This window comes from Callospermophilus lateralis, chromosome 7, assembly GCF_048772815.1.
Source record: "Callospermophilus lateralis isolate mCalLat2 chromosome 7, mCalLat2.hap1, whole genome shotgun sequence".
Lineage (NCBI taxonomy): Eukaryota > Metazoa > Chordata > Mammalia > Rodentia > Sciuridae > Callospermophilus > Callospermophilus lateralis.
Genome location: NC_135311.1, coordinates 103,186,544 through 103,212,376, shown reverse-complemented (window position 1 = coordinate 103,212,376; position 25,833 = coordinate 103,186,544). Strand labels below are relative to the sequence as shown.

The 25,833-nt window shown below is 52.8% G+C and overlaps 1 protein-coding gene across 4 annotated transcripts; it reads left to right on the top strand.

Annotated features, from left to right (window-relative positions):
- The first annotated feature begins 3,415 nt into the window (after positions 1-3,415).
- Podn (podocan) lies at positions 3,416-24,665 on the top strand. Of its 4 annotated transcripts, none has more exons than XM_076860341.2 (11): positions 3,416-3,715; positions 10,580-10,818; positions 11,688-11,781; positions 13,080-13,144; positions 14,362-14,471; positions 15,042-15,198; positions 15,554-15,669; positions 16,213-16,870; positions 20,121-20,269; positions 21,342-21,561; positions 23,753-24,665. In XM_076860341.2, the coding sequence occupies exons 1-10, from the start codon at positions 3,541-3,543 to the stop codon at positions 21,532-21,534; spliced, it is 1,956 nt and encodes a 651-aa protein (XP_076716456.1). In that variant the 5' UTR covers positions 3,416-3,540; the 3' UTR covers positions 21,535-21,561; positions 23,753-24,665. The 4 variants fall into 4 exon arrangements, with proteins under 4 accessions (XP_076716456.1, XP_076716454.1, XP_076716453.1 ...); XM_076860339.2 differs by having other exon boundaries at positions 3,553-3,715; positions 10,502-10,818; positions 23,815-24,665; XM_076860338.2 differs by having other exon boundaries at positions 3,553-3,715; positions 10,502-10,818.
- The last annotated feature ends 1,168 nt before the right edge of the window (positions 24,666-25,833 follow it).

The following is a 25,833-nucleotide window of genomic DNA, read 5'->3' as shown; positions in this document are numbered from 1 at the left end:
GCCATTTATGGAATGCTTATCATGTACCAGGTGCTCTACAGAATCTCATACTTGCAACTCCCCATTTAATGTAGACATTCTGTGATGTGTAGGTACTATTTTTATTTTCATTTGAACCCAGGTCTACATTCAAGGCTTGCATGATACTATGTGCCATTGTAATATCAAATAGGATCTGAAATTGGGGAGCAGCATGAAGGAGTTGAAGTAGCAAGTAGAGTTAGGAAACCCAAATTTCAAACTCAACTGTCTTTACAATTTATTTATTTATTTATTTTTGGACCAGGGATTGAACCCAGGGGCACTTAGCCATTGAGACACATCCCCAGCCCTTTCTGTGTGTGTGTGTGTGTGTGTGTGTATGTGTGTGTGTATAAATTTTGAGACAGAATGGCAGTTATCAAGAATACAAGCAATAATAAGGATGTGGGGGAAAAGGTATACTCATACATTGCTGATAGGACTACAAATTGGAATAATCACGTTGGAAAGCAGTATGGATACGCCTCAGAAAACTCGGAATGGAACCACCATTTTACTCAGCTATCCCACTCCTCGTTCTATACCCAAAGGACTTAAAATCAACACAATAGAGTGAGGCAGCCACATCAATGTTCTTAGCAGAACAATTCACAATAGCTAAACTGTGAAACAACCTAGATGTCCATCAATAGATGAATGGATAAAGAAACTATGGTATCAAAGGACTTAAAAACAGCATACTACAGGGAAATAGCCACATCAATGTTTATTGCAGCACAATTCACAATAGCTAAACTGAGGAACCCACCTAGATGCCCTTCAGTAGATGAATGGATAAAGAAAATGTGGTATATATACACAATGGAATATTATTCAACAGTAAAAGACAATAAAATCATGGCATTTGCAGGTAAACGGATGGAGTTGGAGAATATAATGCTAAATGAAGTTAGTCAATTCCAAAAAAACAAATGCCAAATGTCTTCTCTGATATAAGGAGGCTGATTCATAGTGGGGTAGGGAGGGGGAGCATGGGAAGATTAGACGAACTCTAGATGGGGCAAAGGGGAGAGATGGGAAAAGAGGGAGCAAGGGGGTAAAAAAGATGGTGAAATGAGATGGACATCATTACCCTAAGCACATGTATGAAGACACAAATGGTGTGAATATACTTTATATACAGCCAGAGATATGAAAAATTATGCTCTATATGTGTAGTGTGAATTGTAATGTGTTCTTCTGTTATATATAACAAATTAGGATAATTTTTTTAAAAAAACTAGTATATTTACACAATAAAATAGTACTCAGCATTGAAAGAGAATAAAATTATGGCATTTGCAGGTAAATGGATAGAGTTGGAGAATATCATGCTAAGCAAAGTAAGCCAAACCCAAAAAACAAAAGGCCGAATGTTTTCTCTGATTAGTGGATGCTGATCCATAATGGGGGAGGGGCAGAATGGAGCAACTTTGGGTAAAAGGGAGGGTGGGGAGGGGAGGGGGCATGGGTCAGGAAAGATGGTGGAATGAGACAGACATCATTACCCTAGGTACATATATGATTGCATGAATGGTGTGACACTACATAAAGTAAAACCAGAGAACTGAGATATTGTGCTCTATTTATGTACAACAAATTGAAATGCATTCTGCTGTCATGTATAACTAAGTAGAACCAAAACAAAAAGAAAATTTTTTTTTTTTTGAGGCAGGGTCTTGCTACATTGTTCAAGGCCTCACTAAGTTGCTGAGGCTGGCTTCGAACTTGTGATCTTCCTGCTTCAGACTTCCGATCTTCTGGGATCTTTACAACTCTTCTAAAAGCTAGAAGACTTGTTTCTGGAGCACCAGGATTGCCTCCATTTTCCCACCAGAGACCCTCAAAGGGTCTGTGCCTCAGACAAATGATTGTGTCCATAGCATCAGGCAGCCACAAAGCATGTATGGACATTGGTTTGGCAGTGCCTTTTTCAGTCAGTGGGAGATGGAGAACAGTGAGTGGTGTGCCAAGGGGCTGGCCCTGGCAATTACAAATGTAGAGCCTACTTTCCCCTGGGTTGGGATGACAGGATACTTAAGATTTAGGACAGTGCCTGTGGGCACTCAGTATATGCTGGCTCTCACTGTCCTGGATTTTAGTTCATGGATATTCAAGCTAATAGAATCCTGTTCTTTTAGCTGCACATGAATCTAGGCTCATTGTTCAGAAGACACCAGATGTATCTCTCTGATGGCCCCAGTCCAATCCTGTGAATCACACCAACTCCTAAGTTTGGACCCAGAGATGACTGGAACTTGAGGCCAAAGAAGGCAAAGTATTTCCTTTTCTCATTCTGCTAAGTTCTTGAGTTAGTGGTGTAATGGAAACAGACAGCTGTGGGTTCAAATCCAGGCTCTACACTTGCCTCTCATGTGTCTATTTCCACCCGGAGAGGGCAGTGAAGAGGGGTAGATTAGGGCTCTTCCCCAGTCCTGCCAGTTAATGGTCTTTTTACTCAGCCACTCGCCCGTTTGGAAGTCATCTCCTTCCTTGTAGGATGCCACAGACGGTGGTCTTCATAAGCTTGTGAAGAACGGAGTGATGCACTTAATGCACATGGTGTATAAACAGGATGCCCTGGTGGGCAGCGGCAGGAGTGAAATGTCTGGAGCATCTTTACATGAACCATTCATTTTTCAGGGCCTACGCAATTTAGGTGAATAAATGGTCCCACGATTGACTTATTTATCCAAGCGCCAAATGAAGCAGCTTATGGGTGCCCTGTCTGTGGGCCAGAGTAGGTATGAGGGAGAGGCTTGTTCCGCAGCAGAGGTGCCAAGTACCACCTCAACCAGCCCCACTGCCCTCCACCACCGAAGTCCCTGGCTCCAACAGTGTTGCTTCAGCTGCTAGTAGTTAATACTCCTTTACTTGGAAACGTTTTCGCGCTCCTGGGAGCAATGTGATGCCGCGAGGGCTCACTGTTCACCACCCGCCCGCCTTGTCTTCTTGCTGCGACCGGGATCTGCAGGCATCCTATTCCCAGCCCAATTTACCGTCTTTCAAGGTTCACCAGGTTGTGGCCCAGGATCACTGGAGGATGGGTGCGGAGGAAGGGGGAGAGAGCTGGGAACTTTTCCGGGAAGGGGCCCAGCAGGATCTTGGCTGGCGGCCGTGTTAGCCACGGCCGGAGACCCCAGGGTAGGAGAGTGAATGGAAAGGTAGTCATGCCTGGAGTGGTCGCAAAATCCTCCGCTCGAGGAAGAAGCTGCGATCGGAGCCCCTGAGTGGAAGGAGCCCTCTCCCCCGCCCTACTTTCAGGTGCGAGGGCCTAAAGAGGGTCGAGTTCCAAGGTGGAAGGCTGGGAACTAGGAAGCGTTGCGGGCTAGACACCCCGCCTTCCCGGTCTGGGGGGGGCGTGGTGCGGCGGCCCGCGGGGCGGAGGGGACGGTGAGGCGGCTCTGTCTCCCCGGGAAGTAAGGCCCCGCCAAGCACAGTGCCGGAGGGTGCAGGCCCTCCCCTCCCGCGCCCGGGGGGACCCTACGCCTGTGTCCAGAGGAGGCCGGCGTCCAGCAGATGCACGCGGGGTGGGGGCGGGGGAGAGGCGGGGAGAAGAAAACTCACAACAAAACTTGCGTCGCGGCGCGCACGGCTCGACTTGAATGGAAGGAGCCCGCGTCCGCGGAGCGCAGCGGAGACTCGGGAGAGAGTGTTCAGCCGGCGGGGCGCGGCACCGCGCGGGGCGCAGCAGGTACCAGGCGCCGGCGGCCGGGTGGGCCAGGGGCCAGGGGCCGCGGGTCGAGACTGGGCAGCAGACTCAGACTTCCCCTTCTTCTCCGGACACCTCAACAGCTGCCTGGGGCGGAGCCGCCGCACTCGCCCCCCGGTCGGAGCCTGCAGGAGGGCAGACCCGGAGATCTTCCCCTCGGGTGCGACTCCTGAGCGATCCCGACCTGGGCAGGGAGGGCCCTTTTCTCTGGTCAGGCTAGTCCTAGACCCCAGGCCCCTCCTGCTGCGCACATCTGGAAAGAATCTGTGAGCGGATGGGGCGGAGGGAGATAGTGGAAGGACGCAGGCGGGGACTGGGAATGTGGGGGCAGGTGGAACTGGAGAGGGATGCGGACCCCTATATTTAAAGCCCGGGCCCAGAATATCCCCGCGTCTTTTCTTCAGGTTCCCCTGGGCCCAGCCTCCAGCCTCAATACTGACCAAGAAACTGAGGCCCAGAAAGAGGCAGAAATATGCCCCTAGGGCAAGTCGACAGGTGGGGCGCACCCCGCGCGCCTGCCTCGGGGTCCTGAGGGGCTCGGCTTTGCGCCCCTGTGCGGTACCAGCCCAGCGCCGCGCACTAGTGGAGCCTGGACTCAATCTGTCTAGGCGGCTGATTCCCGGTCAGGACAGCCGGACAGAGGTAGGGGCAGGAAGAAGGGAAGGCAAGGAGCGAGGTCCGCACTTTACAGCGAATGCAACGGAAGACCCAGGTTGTGGGTCCCTGAGCCGTCAGGTGTAAGAGGAGGTGGTGGCGGCGGCAAGCTCCCGGCTGCGTCCGGGGCTGGAGCTGGGAGGCAGCTGCAGCCTGAACTGCGGGAAAGAAGGAGGCACTGCAGCAGGGGCGATCTCCCGGCCCCCGTGCTGCTGAGGCACCGACCGCTGATGGTCAGCAGTCTGAAAGTACATAGGGACCAGTATACCAGACCTGAGCATTGGCCCTTTGGCTTTGGGCGGCTAGGGAAGATGAAGTTGCGCTCTGCCTTTGGAAGGCCAAGGCCAGGTAGGAGGGGCCCAATTAGATCCCCGGGCTCACACCATTCCAAGGTAGAAGAGCCCACCACTCAAAATAGTCTGTGGGCTGTCCTGGCAAGGATCTGTGGCTGGTCTGAGTGTTTCTGTCCACGCTGGGGTTCAGTCTACTCCTAGCCTAGAGTGCAAGTTAAGAAGTGTCAGATTCACATGACTGTTTTCATAACGATCTTGCATACTTTGTCCATTCTGTCTGAAACTTGGGAAGGGAGGAAGTTGCTAATGGTGGAGACTTTAGGCCTGGTGGAATCATGTATAAGACTGCTGATCACCATCTGCTTGGAACCCATGATAGCTCCCTATCACCATAACCTTTGCATAGTGGCTGATGCTCTTGGCAACCTGCCCCTAGCCCCAACTTAATTTCTCCTTAAACACACCTCCCTTTTCCCCATCCCCACTCCTTGCCTTTGCTCATGCCCTTTCATCTGCCTAGAGTGCCTTCCCTTTAATTACTTGGAGAACTCCTACTCAACCTTCAAGAAAAATTTTAGCCCTGGCCTTGTTTTATTTACTTATCTATCTATCTATCTATCTATCTATCTATTTATTTATTTTTGTAGTTGTAGATGGACAGAATGTCTTTATTTTATTTTTTATTTTTTAATGTGGTACTGAGGATGGAATCCAGTGCCTTACGCATGCTAGGCAAGTGCTCTGCTACTGAGCTACAGCCACTGAGCTACAACCCCAGCCCCCTGGCTTTGTTTTTAACGTACTAATCTGTAAACTGAGGAGTCAGACCAGATAATATTGCAAATCTTTTCCAGTTCTGCCCTTCACAAATTCATTCATTCAACAAACATATTCCTGAGTACCCACTCCATGTCTGGGGAGTCACAGGAGGCTCCACTGAGCTTCCAAGGACCAAGCTGGCAGGGTGCTGTGAGAGCACCCAGGGAGCACCCTAACCTAGAGGAGGGAGCAAAAGAGGCTATCCAGAGTAGGGGAATTTGAGGAGGAGATTTCCGGGGATGGGCAGCAGTGGGGTCCCCTTTGTGTTTGAGTTCTGAACCTGCAAACTAGGAAGGTAGCATCAGTAAGTTGTTGCTGTCTGGCTCAGCACAGAGCAGGTAGGTGATCACTGAGTATTTACTTCACTGACCTTGAATGGAGGAAAAAGGTGGTTCTGGGGGCCCAGGATCTGCCCCCTGGCCTTTCCCTCTTCTTTTCTAGTTCTGCCTTAACCCCCACCCCCACTTCTGGCCTTGAGGTTTGGTTGGCAGCACGTGCCAGTTACCTACTCAGTAATAGTGACCCTGTGTATGGAAGACCTACTTGGTGCCAGCATCAGGCAGGGCCCATCCTGTCATTTAATCCTGGGGTGTAGCTCCCTCTGTTTCCTCGGCTTGTAAATGGAGGCTCAGAGCAGTGAAGTGAATCCTCTGGGCTCACACAGCAGTCAGGTTAGGACCTGTGTTCCCCTATGTCTAATGTTCTCCACCCAAGGAAGAGATTGCCATAGACTAAGCTGCTTTAAGGGTTTGAGTTGTCCCTCCCCAGGTAGATTTGAAGCTCCTGGAGACCTGGGGGTCTGCTTCTCCACTGCTCTTCCCATGTGGCCAGGCACTCAGAAGGAGCCTTGGGGCTTACCTTGCTCAACATTCTTATAAGAACAGATGGGAAAATTGAAATTCAGATGGGTCAGTGGTGTGCCCAAGGTCACACAGCAAATCAGGTAGTAGAGCTGGAGCTGCCCAGGCTTCCATGGTCCTGAGGGTGGCTTGGAAAGTGGAGGACAAGGAGGTGCCACTGCAGCCACCACTCTTCAAGACATGACTGTTCTTCCTACCTTTCCATGGAATCCAGTCCCTCCTCTCCATCCCTGAAGCCCAGCACCTCCCTCTCTACCCAGGGTAGGCTCGTTTTCTCTCCCCTATGCCATTCACAGCCTCACAAGCCACCCCTGCCACACCCCTGTCCCTCCACAGGCCATCTTCCAGAGATAAAGCTCATACTCCATGGCCTTACCTGGCCTAGACTTGTGTCCACTGCCTCCACCCATATCACTCCCAGTCCCCACCTGTCACCAGACAGTCTAGTGAGCTTGCAGATCTAGTGCACAGCATGGACTCTCTTGCTCCAGGCCTTCACACACACTGACCCCACCCTTGCCTTATTTTCCATTGGATATTCATCCTTCAGAATGGCTAGACCAGGCTTCACTTCTAGGAAGCCACCTCTAGCAAGATTAGGCTTCCCCTGGTCCCCTATGTTCTCTTAAGCGTCCCTCCATTCTATACCTGAAGATACTGGGATCATCAGACTCAGTTTACACATAACGCTCTGGGTCAGCACTATCTAATAGAATTACAAGCCACAAATGCAATGTAACATTTCCTAGAAGCCATGTTAAAGAAGTAAAATGAAATAGGCAAGTTTAATTTTGTTTAATATATTCAAAGTATTATTGTGTAATTGGTATAAAAATAAATGTGAAATTATATATATTTACATTTTTTTACTACATCTTTGAAATCCACATATACTACATTTTACACTTACAGCACAGCTCAATTTGGACTAGCCACATTTTAAGTGCCACATGTTTCAAGTGGCTACTAGAGGGGACAGTGTGAGCCTCTTAAGGGGAGGAGGCTGCACCCAGCTGGGCTTGTCCCAGGCAGAGCAGCACAAGACAGCACTGAAGACATAGGCTGGGAGCTCAGTTTGACCACTTAACAGCTATTTTAATGGCCGAACCCCATGGACTTCAGCTCCCCTATCTGTGAAGTGATGGAAACATCTTCAGTATGGTTCAGAATGCTAATATAAATTAAATATTTGTACAGATGTAATTTACAGATTTTTTAGATACAAACAGAAAATAAGGGAGAAAGATCAGCCTATCCAGTCAGTGTACAAAGTATGAGGCACCTGAGCTCCTTCCCCTAGATCCTTTGTCCCTGGTCTCCTGCCCTGAGTGAATTTAGGGCCCAGGCTTGGACCTGCACCCCTCTCCCAGGGACCTTGTCTGTGGTGGGGTCAGACAGCAGGGAGGGAAGGCTTGCCTCAGACTAGTGCTGGCAGCTCCTGGGCTGAAGGCTGTGGAGCCAGCTGTAGGGTTCATAGTGAGCCAGGGGAGTGGCAGTCTGTGGACTGGCATTTGGTGAAGGCACTGAGGCAGCAGAGAGGAGGCAGGTGTCACTCACTGCTGCTAACTGAGCTCAGGAGCTGGGTATGTGCTGGGCTCCCTTGTTCTCTGTCTGACCGGGAGGCTGGGACCCAAGTCTGCCTGGACAAGTGGACCTTTGGGTGAAGGAGTCCCGGCTCTTCTCTCTCCTCACATTTTTTCCTTCTAGGGCTTGTCATCCAAGGGATCCCTTTACACTGCCATCCCCATATGGGTAGAAAGTGGTTATTGGTACTGGGGTCCACTGCTTCCTGCAAAAGAAGGGCAGGACCTTATCTACCTCACCTGTGTCCCCAGCACCCAGTGCCAGGCTGGGTGCAGACAAGCCTCACCTTGGAGAACTGGCTGAGCCAATGAGGATTGAGAAGCCATATCTGAAATCCTGAGCGGCCAGCCGTAGGGCTGGATTTCGTAGATGGCCAGCATGTTGGCAACATCTTCTGAGAGCAGATGGGCTTGTCTGACCAAAAAGCCCAGGTGAGGTCTAGACAAGGGGAGGGAGGAGCAGGGGATTCTGGAGTGGGCAGTGGTGTGGCTGGGAGCGAACTACACCATGGAGCATATGAATAGTGGCAGGAAGAACTGACATTGATTGAGCATTTACTGTGTGCAGTGTGCATCTCACTGACCCTCTCAGTCTCCCATGATGGCAGTTCTGGTATCATTCCAAAGACAGATGAGAAGCTAAGGTTTAGACTGTTTCAAAACTTTCCTGAAGCTGGATGTGGTAGCACACGCCTGTAATCCCAGTGGCTTGGGAGACTGAGACGAGAGAGAATTGCAGATTCAAAGCCAGCCTTAACAAAGATGAGGCGCTAAGCAACTCAGTGAGACCCTGTCTCTAAATAAAATACAAAAATAGGGCTGGGGATGTGGCTCAGAGGTCAAGTGTCCCTGAATTTAATCCCTGGTACAAAAAAAAAAAAAAAAGTTGCCTGAAGTCACACAACAGTTAGGGACCAGAGCTGAGATGACAGCCCTGGTTGTGTACCTGCAAAGCCCACTCGGCCATCTGTGTGATTGTATCCCCATTTCCCATACTCTTCCAGGCCCAATTTCTGGTCAGAACCTTTTAACCCTGATGTTGCCATGGGAGCGTTTTACTGGGCCATGTGCTTGTGGCTACCCTGCTCCAGACTGGGGTGGGAGCATAAAGGGGCCCCAAGGAAGATGAGGCCGAGGAGGTATGAGGAAAGAGGGGGCAGCCAGGCCTCCTTGACTCACCCACTGGTCCATGTGACATAAGCAGACTTGGGACCCAGCCCTTGGCTTGGATGTGCTGAGGCCTAGATACTTGTTTCTGCACCCCCTGCCCATTTATTGGGGCTAGTCACTGTGCCACTCAGTACGTAGCAATGGCAGCTTCTCATCACCTGCCAGGTGCCATGTCTCTGTGTCTGTTATTTTACTAACTCCTCATAGAAGCCTGTGTTTAGACATATGGTCTGCAACGGTACAGATAAGGAAGTGGTGGCTCAGTGAGGTCCAACCCCCTAAATGGTGCAGGTGGGACTCAAACTGGGGTCTGTGTTCCCTGACTATCACCTGACACAGCTTACCACATCCCAGTGACATTGACATTTCTGAGTTCCTGTCACAGTGACTCAGAAACCAGATCTAAGTCAGACCCAGGTCTCGGCACTGCTGGGTCAGTGGCACTCCAGCTTCTTCCTTGTCTGCACCCTCTCTCCTTGCTGCAACAGGGGACCATGCTGGGGAGGGACCTCCTGAGAATGGCAACGACTATGTAAGCCCATTAGGCTCTGGTGAGGGCAGCCGAGCGTGTGAACACCAGGAATGGGATGGGGTCACAGGGCAGCAGCAGCTCCCCTCACTGAGGTCTCCTCCGTGCTAGGCTTTGTGCTTGGCCTACCACAGACACTGGGAGTTGCTCACAGCCCCAAGTGTGATAAAGACACAACCCAAGTCAACCAAGCCCTGGACCATCTTGGAATCTCCCCCTCATCATAGCATTTAGAGTTGGTTCTTGGAAAAGAAGTTACTGATTGGACAAGAGAGGGGAAGGGCATTCTGGGTAGAAGGAACAGCAAGGTACAAAGGTTGGAGGGAGGATCCACCTCAGAGTTCTGTGTAACTGAGATGGTTGTGGGAGAGGCAGGGTCAAGTCCCAAAGATCCTGAATGGCTAGCTGAAGCTCTGGGATGCAACTGCGGATGCTGGACCACCATGGCTTGCGGCTGCTGGAGGAGGGACAGTGGCTCCCTACACTACTGGTGTCAGGGCAGCAGGAGCTTAGCAACATTCAGATCCTGCTTCATCTTCTTTTCTGTGAGACGGGGATACAATTCCTCAGGACCCAACCTGCTGAGTTGTAGAAGCTTTTGCAGAACTGCCTGAGGACAGGTCTCATCTCATCTCTTCACCCCACCCCATCCCTCCAGAGGGCAGCCCTGATGGAGGTTGGGTGGGGAGGGAAGGGTGGCAGGACAGCAGGGTGCCGAGGACGGGAACCAGAGTGGGTCCTGCCTTGTGCCACAGCAGGCCCTGTCATGTCTTTTGAGGGCCCAAGCCTTGTGCCCAGTGCATCTAACAGGCCAAGTCAGCCCTGACACCAAGAAAAGCCTGACTCAGTACCTTCCCCAGGTACCATGGCTCAGAGCAGGGCACTGCTGCTCCTGCTGCTGTTGCCACCACAGCTACACCTGGGACCTGTGCTCGCAGTGAGGGCCCCGATGTTTGGCCGAAGCAGCACCCACAGTCTGAGCCCTGAGGAGAATGAATTTGTGGAGGAGGAGCCTGTGCTGGTCCTAAGCCCCGAGGAGCCAGGGCCTGGCCCAGCTACTGTCGACTGTCCACGAGACTGTGCCTGCTCCCAGGAGGGTGTTGTGGACTGTGGTGGCATCGACCTGCGTGAGTTCCCCGGGGACCTGCCTGAGCACACCAACCATCTGTCCCTGCAGGTGAGGCTGATGTGCCAGTGATCGTGAGGGATGCTCCCTATCTCTAGATTCAGGGTACAAGGCAGATTAGACTTGTAGAGTCCTGGCAGCTGTGGGTCCTGGGCCAGGGTGGCCAGTAATAAGAAGAGACAAGTAGAGGACAACTCTTACATAGGTTCGCTTACTCATTCACATATAGACTATCTCTTGGGTTCCTGCTCTACACCTCCGGTCATGCGTGGGATGGTGGGCACAGAGGACTTGGACATGCCCTGCCCTTTAGGAGCTCACAGTCCATGGGCAAGTTAGAGACCGAAACACAGAAACCGCACAAAAAGGACCTCCACTGTGGTGCACAGAGCAAGCTCCTAATCCAGCCCCAGTTCAACCTAGGAAGGCTGGGGAAGGTGGTAAATGACCCAGGTTTTATAATGTTCTAAGAGGAGAGGGGTCCATGGGGCTTAGAAAGGGGAAGCATAGTGGTTTCTGCTTGGAGAACAGCTATGGATGCCTGTCACCAAGTAGAAATACCCAGGGGGTGGGTCTAGAGGGCAGATAGCCCACTAAGCATGAACAACTGTCTGTAGATGTCTACATGTGGGTTCCTTCCCCTCACCCCCGTACTTGGGATTGGAGTCTCAGTACATGCTAGGCACGTGCTCTACCACTGAGCTACATCCCTACCCATACCTGTGGGTCCTTTGAAAGGCTCACACATCTCTGTGGTCACTGCTGTGCCCCCAGTGCCCTTATGAGTCAGCACGCAGGTTCTGTTTGCCAAGACAGATGCCCAAGAGAGGAACTGGCTCCCAGGACTGGGACTAAGGATAGGTACATGCAGCACCCCTCCAGACTGATGCTGCTTCCTCACCGCCCCCTTCCACTTCTAGAACAATCAGCTGGAGAAGATTTATCCTGAGGAGCTTTCTCGGCTCCAGCGGCTGGAGACTCTGAACCTCCAGAACAATCGCCTGACTTCCAGAGGTGAGGGGTCACCAGAGCCATGGGACACCAGGTGGGGACTCAGGGGCCTGAGCATTGCCGAGTATCCATGGGGAAAGCTTGGCCCTGCAGATCCTGGGGTGTGGAGGAGTAGGGCTGGGATGGGTTGGTAGTGGGGCTGCGTGAGGATGGGCTCCACATGTTCCAGGGGCTCCGTGATGTTGCCTGAAAGCCAGGCCTAGGTCTTTCTGACATGAGTTGGGGTGGGGCTTTGGAGCAGCCAAGCTTCCCAGGACCTTATCATAGATTCTTCCATTCACAGAGGCCTTTAGAATCTAAGTCAAAAACAAAACAAAGAGCTATAACTCAAGCTTTATTTTTTTCTGATGACAAAAATGGTATGTGATTAGGATAGAAAACTTAGAAAATAAAAGTGGAAAGAAAAATCATGTACAGTTCTGCCACTTTGAATTAATCACTGTCGACATTTTGGTATATTTCTTTCCAATTTTAAAAAGAGCCTTATTGAGGTGTGATTTATATTCCATAAGGTGAACCCAACTTAACGGTACAATTTGATGAGTTCTAGTAAGTTTATGCAGATGTCCAACCATCTCACAATCCAGTCATTTTTTTTCCCTAGTGTTTTTCAATTCATCGATGAATTCCTACTTCAGATGTGATAATCGGCCTCTCTGAGCAGTTTGCGTGACGGTGTTCCCCATGTTGCTGCAGCTCTTGCTGGCCGGCCTTTTACACCAGCAGGGTATCCGTGGAGGGACACTCCAGGGTTTATGTAACTGTTCCCTCTCATTAAAAACTTGGGCAAGTCCCAGCATCTGGGGGTCCTGGAGCTTGGAACTGAGTGTCGGAGTCTGGCCTTAGGGCTGGAGAGGGGCCAGCCTGGCTGGGCTCCCAGCAACACAACATCTGTCAGAGGGGCAGGGGCAAGCCAGGTGGCTGGAAGACCCAGAAGTGGTAGCCCTGCCATACACGGAGCTGTCCCAGCTTGTCCCCCCACCTGTGGAGGGGTCTGGGTGTTAAGAGAGGCTCTGACACCTGTGGCCATCCCAAGGGGATTATTCCTTCCTAGCTGAAAGGGTCAGGCTACTTCATCCTTCAGTCCCTCAGCTGGCACTTAACTGCTTGCTCCTGTGCTTGGGCCACGTGAGCAAGGAGAAAGAAAATGGGGCTGGGCAGGCCTGTTGGAACTGACCGGGAAGGGATCTGAGTGGCCTGTCTCCCTGTACAGGCAAGTGGTGGGTAGGGCGAGGGTCGGGTGGCTCGCGTGCTTCCCTGCAGCGTCTCCTTCATCCAGGGCTCTGACCTGTCCTTTGAAGGGCTCCCGGAGGAGGCATTTGAGCATCTGACCAACCTCAACTACCTGTACCTGGCCAACAACAAGGTGAGGGCCTCGGAGGGTGGGGTGTACTGCCCTGCCCTCCCGATGCTGTCTTCTGCTAAGTTCCATGAACTTCTACCAGGCCATTTCCTGGCTGGCTGCTGGGTCTAGCTTGCTGTTCACACATGACCCTGGAGGAGGCGAGGGAGACAGACCCCACCTAGGGCATCAGAGTGTCAGATAATGAAGATAGGCCCAGGCCTCCAGGAGTATAGAAGAAAGAGACCCACTGCAGGGTGCCTGGAGGGCTTCGTTGTGGAGATGAAGTGAGGCAATAAAGGGTAGTCAGATTCCAGTTACGGGCCCTGAGGAGGACACTGCAGAAGAAGGGTCAACAGCTGGTGTGGAAGTGTGTACCTGTGGTACCAGCACTCAGGAAGCCGGACATGGGTATCACTTGAGTCCAGGAGTTCGAGACTAGCCTGGGCAACATAGTGAGACCCCATTTCAAAACAGAAGAAACAAAGGGCCAGCATGAGCCAATCTCAAAATACACAGGGCCTATCCTAGCCTCTTCTCCCTGAACACTCTGGAGCCACCTTGTCTCCTCCAAGGCTCTGACTTCCATCTGCATTCTGGCCATGTCCGATGGCAATCTCCAGCCCTTTCCACTCCTGAGGTCTGCCTGCCTCCTCGATATCTCCCCTAGGTGTCTAATGGAAGTGGAACTATTGCTTCTTGCCCCCAGCCCCAAAATTAATTCTCTATCTTTCCATCTGGGTGAAGGACATCTCTAACCACCACAGCAGCACTGGTGTGACCACAGATCAGGAGTCTTCTAGAGCCTGGGCATCCCTCACCCACGTCCAACCCTCTGCAGGTCCTCAACCTCTCTCAGGCACCAGTCTACCACCCCTCCCTGGATGCTCCTCTGCCTCATTTGCTTCTCCTCTTTCTCCTCAGGGCAGCCAGAGCAACATTTAAAATCTTATCCACTTCTACCCCTCCATACCTAGGATGAGCCCAGGAGGACATGGGGGGTGGGGCAGATTAGAAATTGCTAGCAGACAGGCAGAGCCTTGACTGTCAAGCTAAGGACTGGGGAGCCAGAGATACATTGGTTCTGCTCTTTTGGGGAAGGGTAGGGTTTCCACTTTAGAAAGATGGCGCTGGTTGTAGAGAAGAGACTTTTGAAGGGACCCAGATGAATAGCTGGCCATGGGGCCCAGAGCTGGCCTCTGCTCTCTATTGGTCTTTCCGACGGACTCTTCCCTTTTCAGCTGACATTGGCACCTCGATTCCTGCCAAATGCCCTGATCAGCGTGGACTTTGCTGCCAACTATCTCACCAAGATCTATGGGCTCACCTTTGGCCAGAAGCCAAATTTGAGGTCAGAGGGTGATGGTCCTGGACTTGGCAGGGGCAAAGGGAAGGGCTGAGGTAGAGCTGCTTCTCCTGTGTGAGGCACAGTCAAGACCCTGAGAGGGATGTGCTATGTAATGGGGCATCAAGGGCCATGCTCAGAGCTGTGGTGGAGGGACACCCAAGGACTGGAGAGCTCAGGGTCCCAAAGGATGGACCTAGAGGTTGAGGAAGACGTGTCCACGGGGTGAGAACACTGTGTTCGGGAATAGTGGGGACAGGATGGAGGGCAGCCCCTTCCAGCAGGCAGAATGGCCCTGACTGGAGCTGCTTTGGGAGGAGCAAATACCTCCAGCACAGGCGTAGTGTGGAGGGGGCCAGGAAATTCTATTTCTTCCCGGTGGGGTGCTGACCCCTCTGGTGCCTGGTCCAGAAGCTGTGTAGGTGAGGTCTGAGGCTCTTTAACTGCATCCTTGGGTTAATATGGGAGGAGAGCACTCTGGACCCTGGTCCCAGCCTCAGTAAAGGTTTGAAACCTCACTGGGAAGTTGGCCTCGGGGCCCCTCAGGTGGGGTGAAGATTATGCCTTGGCCCCCAGGTCTGTGTATCTGCACAACAACAAGCTAGCAGATGCGGGGCTGCCGGACAGCATGTTCAACGGCTCCAGCAATGTCGAGATCCTCATCCTGTCCAGCAACTTCCTGCGCCATGTGCCCAAGCACCTGCCACCTGCCCTGTACAAGTTGCACCTCAAGGTAAGGAGGAAAGAGAACAAAGTGGGGGAAGAACAGACCCACAGCAGGGACCCACATGAGAACAGGGACCTGCAGGAGAAGAGCTGGCCCAGTGGGCACAGCACTGCCAACTGAGGCTATGGGGTTGTGGGCACAGGATGGAGACCAACAAGTCACTGTAGGAAAGCAGGGAGACACCTGGGCACCTGACCTTTGGTGTGGGTTACGTGGAGGGCTGTCAGTTCACACCCAGGTGCTCTGAGTTTCCTCTTGGTGGTCCCCTCTCCACAGTCCCCTCTCTACACCTTATCCTGAGGCCCTGTCCCTGTCCCTTGCATCTCCCTCATTCTTCCCTCCCTACTTTCCGACTCTCTAGAACAATAAGCTGGAGAAGATCCCCCCTGGGGCCTTCAGTGAGCTGAGCAACCTTCGAGAGCTGTATCTGCAGAACAACTACCTGACTGATGAGGGCCTGGACAATGAGACCTTCTGGTGGGTCCTCCTCTCACACATCCTCAGCCTCACTGTTGTACCCAGCAAGCTCCTCCCAGGGCCCAGCCCCAGCCACACACTTTCAGGCATCCCTTGCCCATCTCCCCTGGACACTTTCCCTGGAGAAGGAAGGATCTGTAAGGTTTGTGCCTCAGTTGACAATGCTGTCCCCAAGAAGAGTTGATGTGTACAGCTAAGGGATGCCAAGGTGGCAGGGAGTCCAGGGAATGTTGGCGGAGATTGGCTTGTTGGTACCAAATACATACTTGAACATTATTATTGAAAGCAAATACATTTTCATTTTGGGGGGCCCAGGGTAGCCACAAAAGGCTAACATAAGGTTCCACCGTGGTCCCTTCAAAGCTCTCATATATCAAAAACCTTGCACAGATCCTTCCTACACTGAGCTGCCTGCCAACCCCCATGCTTGGGTGAATTAGAGACAGCACCCCCCCACCCCCACACACACCCCTCCCTTGGGAATAATGGTGGAATCAAGCAGATGTGGGTTCCTGCCAAGTTCTAATTCCTTCCTTCCCCCAGGAAGCTTTCCAGCCTAGAGTACCTGGATCTGTCCAGCAACAACTTGACGCGGGTCCCTGCAGGACTGCCACGGAGCCTGGTCCTGTTGCACCTGGAGAAGAACGTCATCCGGAGTGTGGACGCCGACGTGCTGACCCCCATCCGCAGCCTTGAGTACCTGCTGCTGCACAGCAACCAGCTGCAGGCAGACGGTATCCACCCGCTGGCGTTCCAGGGCCTCAAGCGGCTGCACACCGTGCACCTGTATAACAACGCCCTGGAGCGCGTGCCCAGCGGCCTGCCCCGCCGCGTGCGCACCCTCATGATCCTGCACAACCAGATCACCGGCATCGGCCGCGAGGACTTCGCTACCACCTACTTCCTGGAGGAGCTCAACCTCAGCTACAACCGCATCACCAGCCCTCAGATACACCGCGACGCCTTCCGCAAGCTGCGCCTCCTGCGCTCACTTGACCTGTCGGGCAATCGCTTGCACACGCTGCCGCCCGGCCTGCCACGCAATGTGCACGTGCTGAAGGTCAAGCGCAATGAGCTGGCTGCCCTGGCACGCGGGGCGCTGGCAGGCATGGCCCAACTGCGGGAGCTCTACCTCACTGGCAACCGACTCCGCAGCCGGGCCCTGGGTCCCCGCGCTTGGGTGGACCTCGCCCATCTGCAGGTGAGGAGGGCTGGGCCTGCCTGTGGGGTGCTACTTGTCTGGCTGCCCTGCACCCATTCATCTGTGGGACATGGTGAGGGCTGGGCCGTGAGGGAGGATCCTCTGGTATAGCCAGACTGAGCTCATTTACTTTCAGGTATCCATTGGGGAGAATAGGGAGGCAGAGGCTGGGCCTTAAGGTAACAGGGAGGTGGCCATGCAGAGGACATGACTAGCGTGCCTGGGTCAGCTCAGCCCACTTTGGGCAGAGTACAGAAGTGTTTGTCTGGAAGGGCCAGGTCAGGCTCACCACAGGTAGTTAGAGGTTTAAGGGCTGTGGAAGTAGGAGCTCATGCCTGCAGGTGGGAGGCCCACAGGACCACTTGGAGGCAGTTCATTCAGGTAGCTTGGGAAAGTCCAGCTCACCCCACTGCAGGTACAGTGGTGGGTTCTTGGAGAAGGCTGGGCCTTGGGTTGGGAGGGTATTGCCCATGTCATGGGCTCACCTTACCATACTGCAGAGTGCTAGGGGTGGGGAGTCTGCCCAAGGCATTCTGAGGTTGGCCAGTGAGTGTGACTGCTGTGGCCACGTGGTCAGATCAGTGATGTCTGGGCACATGCACTGAGCTTTTTTGGGTAATAGGTGGAACCTCCCAACTTAACAAGTACAGGCAAAAATGAAACTTTACTGCAGAACCAGGAGGGTGTTGCTGAAATGCTGGGTGGTTCCCCCCTGAACTGGCCACAGCCTCCCTACTGCCATACCAGAGCCCCTTCACAACCAGACCTCGACCTGGAGGCTCTGGGCCTCCACATTGCTATCCCCTCACCCCAGGGCATCCTCTGCTCTCTTTCTCAGGGTCCTGCTCAAGTGTATCTCCTTGGGAGGCCTTCCTTCATTTTGTTTTTCTTCATAAGCCTGGTCCCCTGAGACCTCAGGTCCTCTGCTTGCTCTCCTTGACTGCCCTTCCAGCCCAAATGAGCAGCAGGCGTGGGCTTGTGGTCACTTCCTTGGGAGGGATGACTAGATAATTGATCCAACTTTATAGAACTTGCTGTCTGGACTAGGGTGTCTGAACAGAGTGCAAGGGAGAGGTTGGGGGAGCCCTGAGGCAGAGCAGGGTGGGGTGTGCCAGGCAGCTGATCTTGCAGGTCAGCTGGGGTCTCACCTCATCCTGACTGCCCTGCTGAGTACCAGACCCCAGCATCTAATCATTTGTTCTGCCCCTCTTTACTGTCCCTCGGGAGCTTGTTCTTGAGGACCCAGAGCCCATATCTTCTCCTCCATGCCCATTCCTCCTGCTGCATTTTCCAACTCACTGAAGGGACAAGACAGCATCCATCCGGGGGGACCTAGAAGCTATCCTTGGCATCCCCTTCTGCCCTACTGACTTCCCTAGCAGCCTAGCAGCACCTGACTCTGCTGTGCTACCACCGTATCTCTGTCTGTCCACTTCTTTCCAGCCCCACTGCCCACACTCCAGACCAGGCCATTGTACTTTTTGCCTGGGGCCCAGCTCCCTAGGAGCTCATCACTTCAGTACTCCATATGCAATCAAGGGTATCTTTAAAAACATGTCCTCTCATACTCCTGTCCTGATTCCACAGCTCCCCCTGGTCTTTTGGGGGCCCAGGACAGACTCCTGGCCATGGCCTTCAAGGCCTGCTCTGCCCCTGTTCCCAATGCACATTGGCTCCTCTGCTTGAAGTACCTCTCCATGCTGCCCACCAGTGATAGTTACTCAGTCATGACTTTCATCTGTTCCACCAGCCTACGTGCAGCTCCTGCTGTGTGTCAGACAGTTTCAGAACTGGGGACCTGTTGGGGCTAAGACAGATAGAAGGCCACTACTACCTGGAGCACACACCTAGGACTCAACTAGGACATTGCCTCCTCTAGGAGGCCCTTTTCTCCTCTATCACTCATGGCAGGTCAGCTGCCTCCCTGAGCCTGGGCGAGCTCAGCCTGGGATGTCTGGTGGACAGAGAACTTTTCCTCACACTGTGATCTTTCTACAGGCAGCTGCTCCTGCTGCCTCAGAGCCCACCCTGGAGAGCTTTCCCTGTCCCGAGACTGGGCCACGCTCCCCCGCCCCCACTCCCTCAGCACAGCCAATTCCACTGACTTGTCCTTCTCAGTTTGGGTCCATCTGTACAGCTGGTCTGGCTTCCTGAAGATGGACACAGTGTCTCAGTGGAGTCCGTGTCCCCTGAACCCATGGGCACAGGATGTTTGGGATGCATGAGGAAATGGATTAAGTGGAGACACATGGAGGGCACTGAGTACTGTGGGGACAGCAGAAAGCAGGAGCCCTGTGTGTAGGGGTGATCCGTGAAGCTCTTGCTCCCCTGGAATCCTGATGCCAATGTGCCTGGCTGTCTGGATTAATGGCCCTAGTTTTTGACCCTGAGATTGGCCTCAGGGTAAGGAAGGGAGCTTATTGATCATGGGGTCCTGCCCTGAGGGACAGTGAGAGTGGCCACAACAGCACATGCCACAGCCTCCTGCCCACTGCAGGTGTGTTCCTCTTCTGGGCAAACCCATTCCCGCTTCCCTGGCTATGGGCTCCTGGCACTTGATGACTGAGTCTGACCAGCCTGGTATAATCCTGGCTATTGTACCAGGATCACTGTAGGCCTCACACCCTTGCTCAGGACCCCTGTGCATGTGGCCTTTGAGGTCCACAAATGAGCACCCCACTTGTGTGCGCTCTAGGGCCAGTGGAGCAAAATTCAAAGACTAGAGGACCCTTGGCCTCTGCCTGTCCTAGGTCTTTAATCTGATGGGAGAAGTGTGTTAAGAATTAAGGACTGTAGGGGCTGGAATTGTGGCTCAGCGGTAGAGCGCTCACCTAGCACATGTGAGGCCCTGGGTTCGATCCTCAGCACCACATAATAATGAAATAAAGATAATTAGTCTAACTAAACTAAAAAATAATAAATATTTTTAAAAAAGAATTAAGGACTGTGACACCCAAATATCTTGGCTATGACTTCATGTGTGAAGGCAGAGGTGCTGGTAGGATTTGGAGAACAAGGGTTTGGAGTCAGGCACAACAGGTTTCAGCCTCTTATAGGCTGTGTGTCCTTAGATCACCTACTCTCTTTGAACTTCTATTTTCCCACCTGGAAAATGGAGATAATCATAGACCCCCTCTCCTCAACAGGATTATCATTAGATTTAGATAGACTGGGGTTTGGTGGGAGTTTTGTAAGCTGTTAAGTGCTTTGCACAGGTGGGAGTCCCTGACTCCCATGGTCACCTCTGCAGCTGCTGGACATTGCTGGGAATCAGCTCACGGAGATCCCCGAAGGGCTCCCCAAGTCTCTCGAGTACCTGTACCTGCAGAACAACAAGATTAGCACCGTGCCTGCCAATGCCTTTGACTCCACACCCAACCTCAAGGGGATCTTTCTCAGGTAGTAAGTCCCCAATGCCCTCATACAACCCTTGGCACATGCCCAACTCCAGCCAGACAGTTGAGACACGGGAGTATCTCATATGAATAGACCAGTGTTCAGAGCCTGGTTCCACTACTGCCTGGCTGTGGGACCCTGGAGACATCACAGAATCCCATGAGCCTCTGCTGTCTCAACCCTGAAGGGTGAGGACAGTTCTGGCCAGGTCTGATATGCCTCATAAATGGACTTTGGAAACTTTAAAACCAATGCACCATAGTGTTTTTGATGTTAATATGATGGGAAGGAAACCCAAAAAACATCTTCCTGATTTATAGTTGGAAAAACTAAGGCCCAGACAGCACAGGTGACTGCTTCATCCACAGTCAGCCAGACTGGGCCTGGGCCGCAGAGCCACGATGTGCACATTCAGGTCCTCACTGGGCTCTAGGGATGTGGGACTGGAGTTTGCAGTGATTCCGAGGACCCAGCTCCTGGAGGATATGGCACTTCCATCCAGAGCCAGAGTAGTTCTTTCCAACACCCCCCCACGCAATCCCAACCCTCAAATCGGATTTGAAACGGAAGAGAGTAGAGCAAAAAGCCAAGAGCTTGGTGACATTGGGGTGGAGTGACATATGTTCAGGCTTCTACAGTGAAGCTGAGGTGCAGAGAGTAGGGGAGCCTGAGATCAGAGTCTCGGCCTTCCCATGGCCTGAGAGTGTCTCTGGCTCACTTCAGCAATGGCTTTGCCTGTGTGCCAGCTCAGGCTTTGGGGTTAGTGCAGGAGGGCAGGCAGAGAGGCATTCCCAGGTCTTCCACTCCCAAAGTCGTAGTGAATGTGTGTGCAGAGAGAGAATTCTTGCTTTATGGATGACCAGCCCAGTGCCATTCCCTGCCCCCAAGCCATTGTTAACTCTGAACAACTGAGACTTCCCACAGTGCACCATGCTTCTCCACCCCAGGCCTTTTCAACTTTATGTATCATCTCCTGGAGGGCCCACTCCCTCCTCTTTTACCTTCCAAGGTAGATAGTGGGGAGGGACCCCAGAAGTGGGCGCCTATGCTGACCCCCACGTGGATGACTTCCTAGGTTTAACAAGCTGGCTGTGGGCTCTGTGGTGGAAAGTGCTTTCCGGAGGCTGAAGCACCTACAGGTCTTGGACATCGAAGGCAACTTTGAGTTTGGTGACGTTTCCAAGAACCGTGGCCACTTGGAGAAGGAAGAAGAGGAGGAGGAAGAGGAGGAAGAGGAGGAGGATGAGGAGGAAGAGGACAGGAGATAGGGACAGGATGACACAGCTCTGGCCTAGGTAGGTGGCCTCTCCTCACCTTGCTTTCCTGTTTCTACCCCAGTCTAGCCTGTCTCTGTCCATTCTTCATTCTCTGGCCTCTGTTTCATCCCTTCATTTTGTAAATCTACATGCTCATTTTGCAGATAGGGATGCAGCAGGCCCTGGGTTGGGGTATGACATCAAGCCATGGAGGCCAGTCAGTGCCAGGGGATTCTAGTCCAAAGTGATAGGCACTGTGATGGCAGCAGCCCAGGAATGGACTGGACTTAGGGCCTGAGGCTTGGGAATGAGGTCTAGGCTGGAGATGGGGATCCAGGCATTTTCAGCTTTGAGACAGGCACTGAAGCTGCAGATGGCTGAGGTCTTGCCTAGGGTGAGCAAGTAGGGGGTGTGCAGAGGAGGCTGATATGGAGCAGTCAGGAGAGGAGGTGGGAACCACAGACTAGCAGGCACAGGGGTGGGGATCCTAGTTGACCATGGGGCATGGAGAAGATGGACAGTTGGATCATTTATGGCTGGGTTTTGCACACACGTGTAACACAGGTACCTGCACCCATGCACATGCACACAAACGCACACCTGTTTCTCAGCATACATATACAAATAGACACACCCATGTCTAAGCATGTACACACACTCACAAAGCACACACACAACATGCATGCCATTCATGTGCATACAGAAACACACATATTCCATGACACATTCATAGGCACAGGCCATGTAGTAATAGCATTCACAAGTGTGCCTGCATATGAGCACACACATGTACCCACACACTCAGGCCCTTGCATGTGGACACACATATGCATGCATGATTCATACAGACAGGCTTCTCCAGAAGTGGGGTACCCAGCTGGGTCAGTACTGCCGAGAGGCTGAAGGAGCTACTGGACTTGTCCACATGGAGTCATCTATGACTTTGTAGCAAGTGACTACAGGGGAAAATGGGAGTGAAGAAGTGGATCCAGGAGTGTAGATACCCTCAGGACGTCTGGTTTGAAGAGATGCAGGGGCAGTAGTGGGTGCATGTGAGCTTAGGAAGGGCTCATTTCATTTGCTGCTCCTTTAGGGATGAAGCTGTTTTGGCTGCTGGTGGTGGCCATGAGGGGTGTGGTGCTAAGGAGAGTGAGTGTAAGGCACTGTGAGCCACAGGAGGCCAGGCTTCCTCTACCTTGGTTGGAGGCCCAAATGGTTGCAGTCACAGGCAGGCTGATAGTGGTGGCTGGATCTGAAGTCACATCAGCCAATGAGTTCAGCCTTTCACCTTCTCCGTGCAGTAGGGGGTGCTTAGCTGACCATGGGGCACAGAGAAGAGGGACAGTTGGATCATCCATGGCTGGGTTTTGACCAAGGGTATGGGACCAAGAGGACAGGGAACAAGGAAATAGAGTATATTAACAGGAGGATGACTGAAGTCATGGGTCCTGAGGGCCAGCCTAGGTAGGGAAGGCAGTAGAGACCAGAGGAATCATTATGCATAGACACTGGGGAGGGTGTTAGAGCCTGGGCACAGTGACAGTGGGTGGTTGGAAGGAGAGGCAGGTAGTCAGGGAGATGTCAGAGGTTAGTTAAGAGTTGGGAGTGAGTCATGCGGGGGTCACAGGGCCAGGGTGTGGACATGGGTGGGGGTTGCTGGGCCACTTAAGGATGTTGACCTGAAGCAGGGTCTGGAGCAGAGAGGAGCCTGCAGGTATGTTGATGGATGGCTTCAACCCAGTGGGTAGACAGCAGGAGTGGGGAAAGGGGTGGGTCCCCGTTGATAGAAGCAGGGCTGTCTGAATGTGAAGGTGCAGACCCAGAGCCAGTGCCCCAGAGTCCCTGGCCCTGCTTTTGGGGCCAGGTGTGAAGGTGGAAACCCTTCTTCTGAAGCACTGTCTTCATGTGGAGCCAGCAGTCAGCAACAGGGGTGACTGGCCATTCAGTGAGGACTTCATGGCCCTCATAAGGAGGGTTGTGGAATCCTGAAGTAGGGGATTGTCCCCTTTAGAGGACATTGGACATAGTCATCATTTGAGGATGACCCTGGGAAAAATCTTAAGGAGTGGCCAATGGGACCCAAAGGCTGTCCTGCCCACATTGGCCTGGACACTTCCCTCTGGCTCCAGGCTTCCAGGGGTGACTCCCCCTCCTCATTCAGAGGATCCTGGCCTATCAGAGCCCCCTCAATCAGGGTCATCTAACCTAACCTCTAGTCCATCTCTCCCAGGCTGGTTGTGGCTGGTAGCTCTGTCCTGGGCTGGCCCCTGACCTCTCCTACATGTTCTGCAGGACGATGGACCACCGGACTCCTTTCTGCAGCACATGCCTGTGCCCTGTGAGCCCCCATCTGCCACGGTCACATGGACACAGCCAGCGCTAAACCACGGGGCATCCCTCATACCACAGGCTAAACGCAGTCTCGTATCCCTGCCCCTTCCTGCAGTGTGCCTCACAACCAGACACGTGCAGACACCACGTCACACCCCCACACACAGCTCGGCCACACACACAGCCAGCTGCTGCACATCACCCTCCAAACCATCCCACTCTGCCCAGGCCCGACACTGCTGCCTTGCCTGCTCCCTGAGTCATGCAAATTTGGGGAAGGAGCTGGCCCACAAGGGAGCCTACTCCCTCCTGTTGACACACACACACACACACACACACACACTAGCAAATATACATGTCACTTGCCATCTGCCCCGTCCTCTGTCCATCAGTCCCCTGGAGAAGACACAGCTTAGCTCCTTGCTCTGTGGAGGGGTACTTTCCACTCTCTGGAACTCACAAAAGCTGGCTTTTGTTCCTATTCCTCCCTTTGGGGACAGGAACCTTTTGGACTTCTGTCCTGGCTCTGCCCCTGCCCCCAGGTGCTAGAGCAGTCACCCTGCTGTCAGGCTGCAGGCACTTTCTGATAGACAAGCCCCACTGAGGGAGCTTTGGGGCAGGAGGGAGGCAAGGCCCGGAGGATCCAGAAAAGGCCCAGCTGTGCCTCTGAGACACTCTTGAATCTTTGGGCCTGCAGGGAAGTTCTGGGTGCTTTGGGTGTTGTTTTTTAAGGAAAAAAAAAAAAAAGATAAAAATCTCAAAGTTGATTTTTCTTGTTACAGAAAATCTAATATAAAAGCATTATCCCTGTCCTTGCAGCCGTGTCTGCGTCTGTGTGCTTCCAGCCACGTGCTGGGCGTCAGCGTAGGGTTGGCAGCCTACATGCAAATCTGCCCTTTGGCCAGACCAGAAGGAATCAGGGCAAAGTTCAGGTCTCGGGGCTCCTAAAGGAGTCACACAGGCAGAGAGCCAGAGAGATGGGCTTAGAGGTAGGTGAAGAGGCCTGGGGAGGTGTGTGCAGACACAGCTGGGTGGGAATCAGCAGGTAGGCCCACACTGCCTGCTCTGCATTCTCAAGAGCTGAACTTCAAGCAAAGGACCTGTTGGGCTTCGGGCTACTCAGGGCTCACCTGGAGGGTTGCCTTTATATTGAGGGGCTGTTATTGATGGGGTCAGTCCCACAGAGGTGGGAAGGGAATAGGACGCAAGCCTAGGAATGGGAGTAGACCTGACTTGAGGGCCTGGTCTCTGCAGACCTTCCCAGGGAAGAGGTAATAGACATGCCTTCCCACGGGGACAGAGTTAGGCCCACAGTGGGAAACTGCAGAGAGGTGGCATTCAGCTGTGAGCAAAGAAAACCTCTGACAGGCAGTGCTACCCACTCGGTGGATTTAGATGCCCAGGAAGTAGTGACCTCTCTGCTTCTAGAGGTGTGTACGACATTTCTATCAAGCTTGCTAAAGAGCAGACTCCTGCCTTGCCGGTAGGGGTAGACTCCATTACTCAAAGGATCTTAGAAATGTGACCCAGGGAAAGGGCAAATAACCCTGTCCACATGAAGGTAGGAGTGACTAACAGCTTGACAACTGACTTCTCCTAGGTGGCTAGGGTCTGACAGAGGATGGTGGCCCTAAACCTCTAGCCCTGCAGTGGGAAGAGTTCTGGGGTGGAGGCCCTTCCTCCTCCAGCTGTGACCCTGGGAGAAGAATAGAAGTAGTTCAGGAGTTGGGGGTGGAAGCAGGTGCCCTCCCAACTCTCCAGGTGACCTTGGACAATTTTGTCCCCTTTCTGGATCTCAGTGTCTTTGTGAGCATCCTGGTATAAGACCTTCATAGACCACAGAGCCATATCTTCTCCCTGTCACACATCTACAACAAGTTATGTGGCCAGGGCCCTTTTGTGTGCCCTGCAGGTCTCCTGGAATCACCCTGTGACAAGAGAATGAGGAACTCACTAGAAATGTTCTCAAGCATGTCCCCT

Excerpts from the sequence above, each read along its gene's own strand:
- Podn (XM_076860341.2), top strand. The coding sequence starts at position 3,541 with ATGCACGCGGGGTGGGGGCGGGGGAGAGGCGGGGAGAAGAAAACTCAC. Across the intron at positions 10,819-11,687 it reads CCAACCATCTGTCCCTGCAG|AACAATCAGCTGGAGAAGAT; the intron begins GTGAGGCTGATG and ends TTCCACTTCTAG. Across the intron at positions 14,472-15,041 it reads GGCCAGAAGCCAAATTTGAG|GTCTGTGTATCTGCACAACA; the intron begins GTCAGAGGGTGA and ends CTTGGCCCCCAG.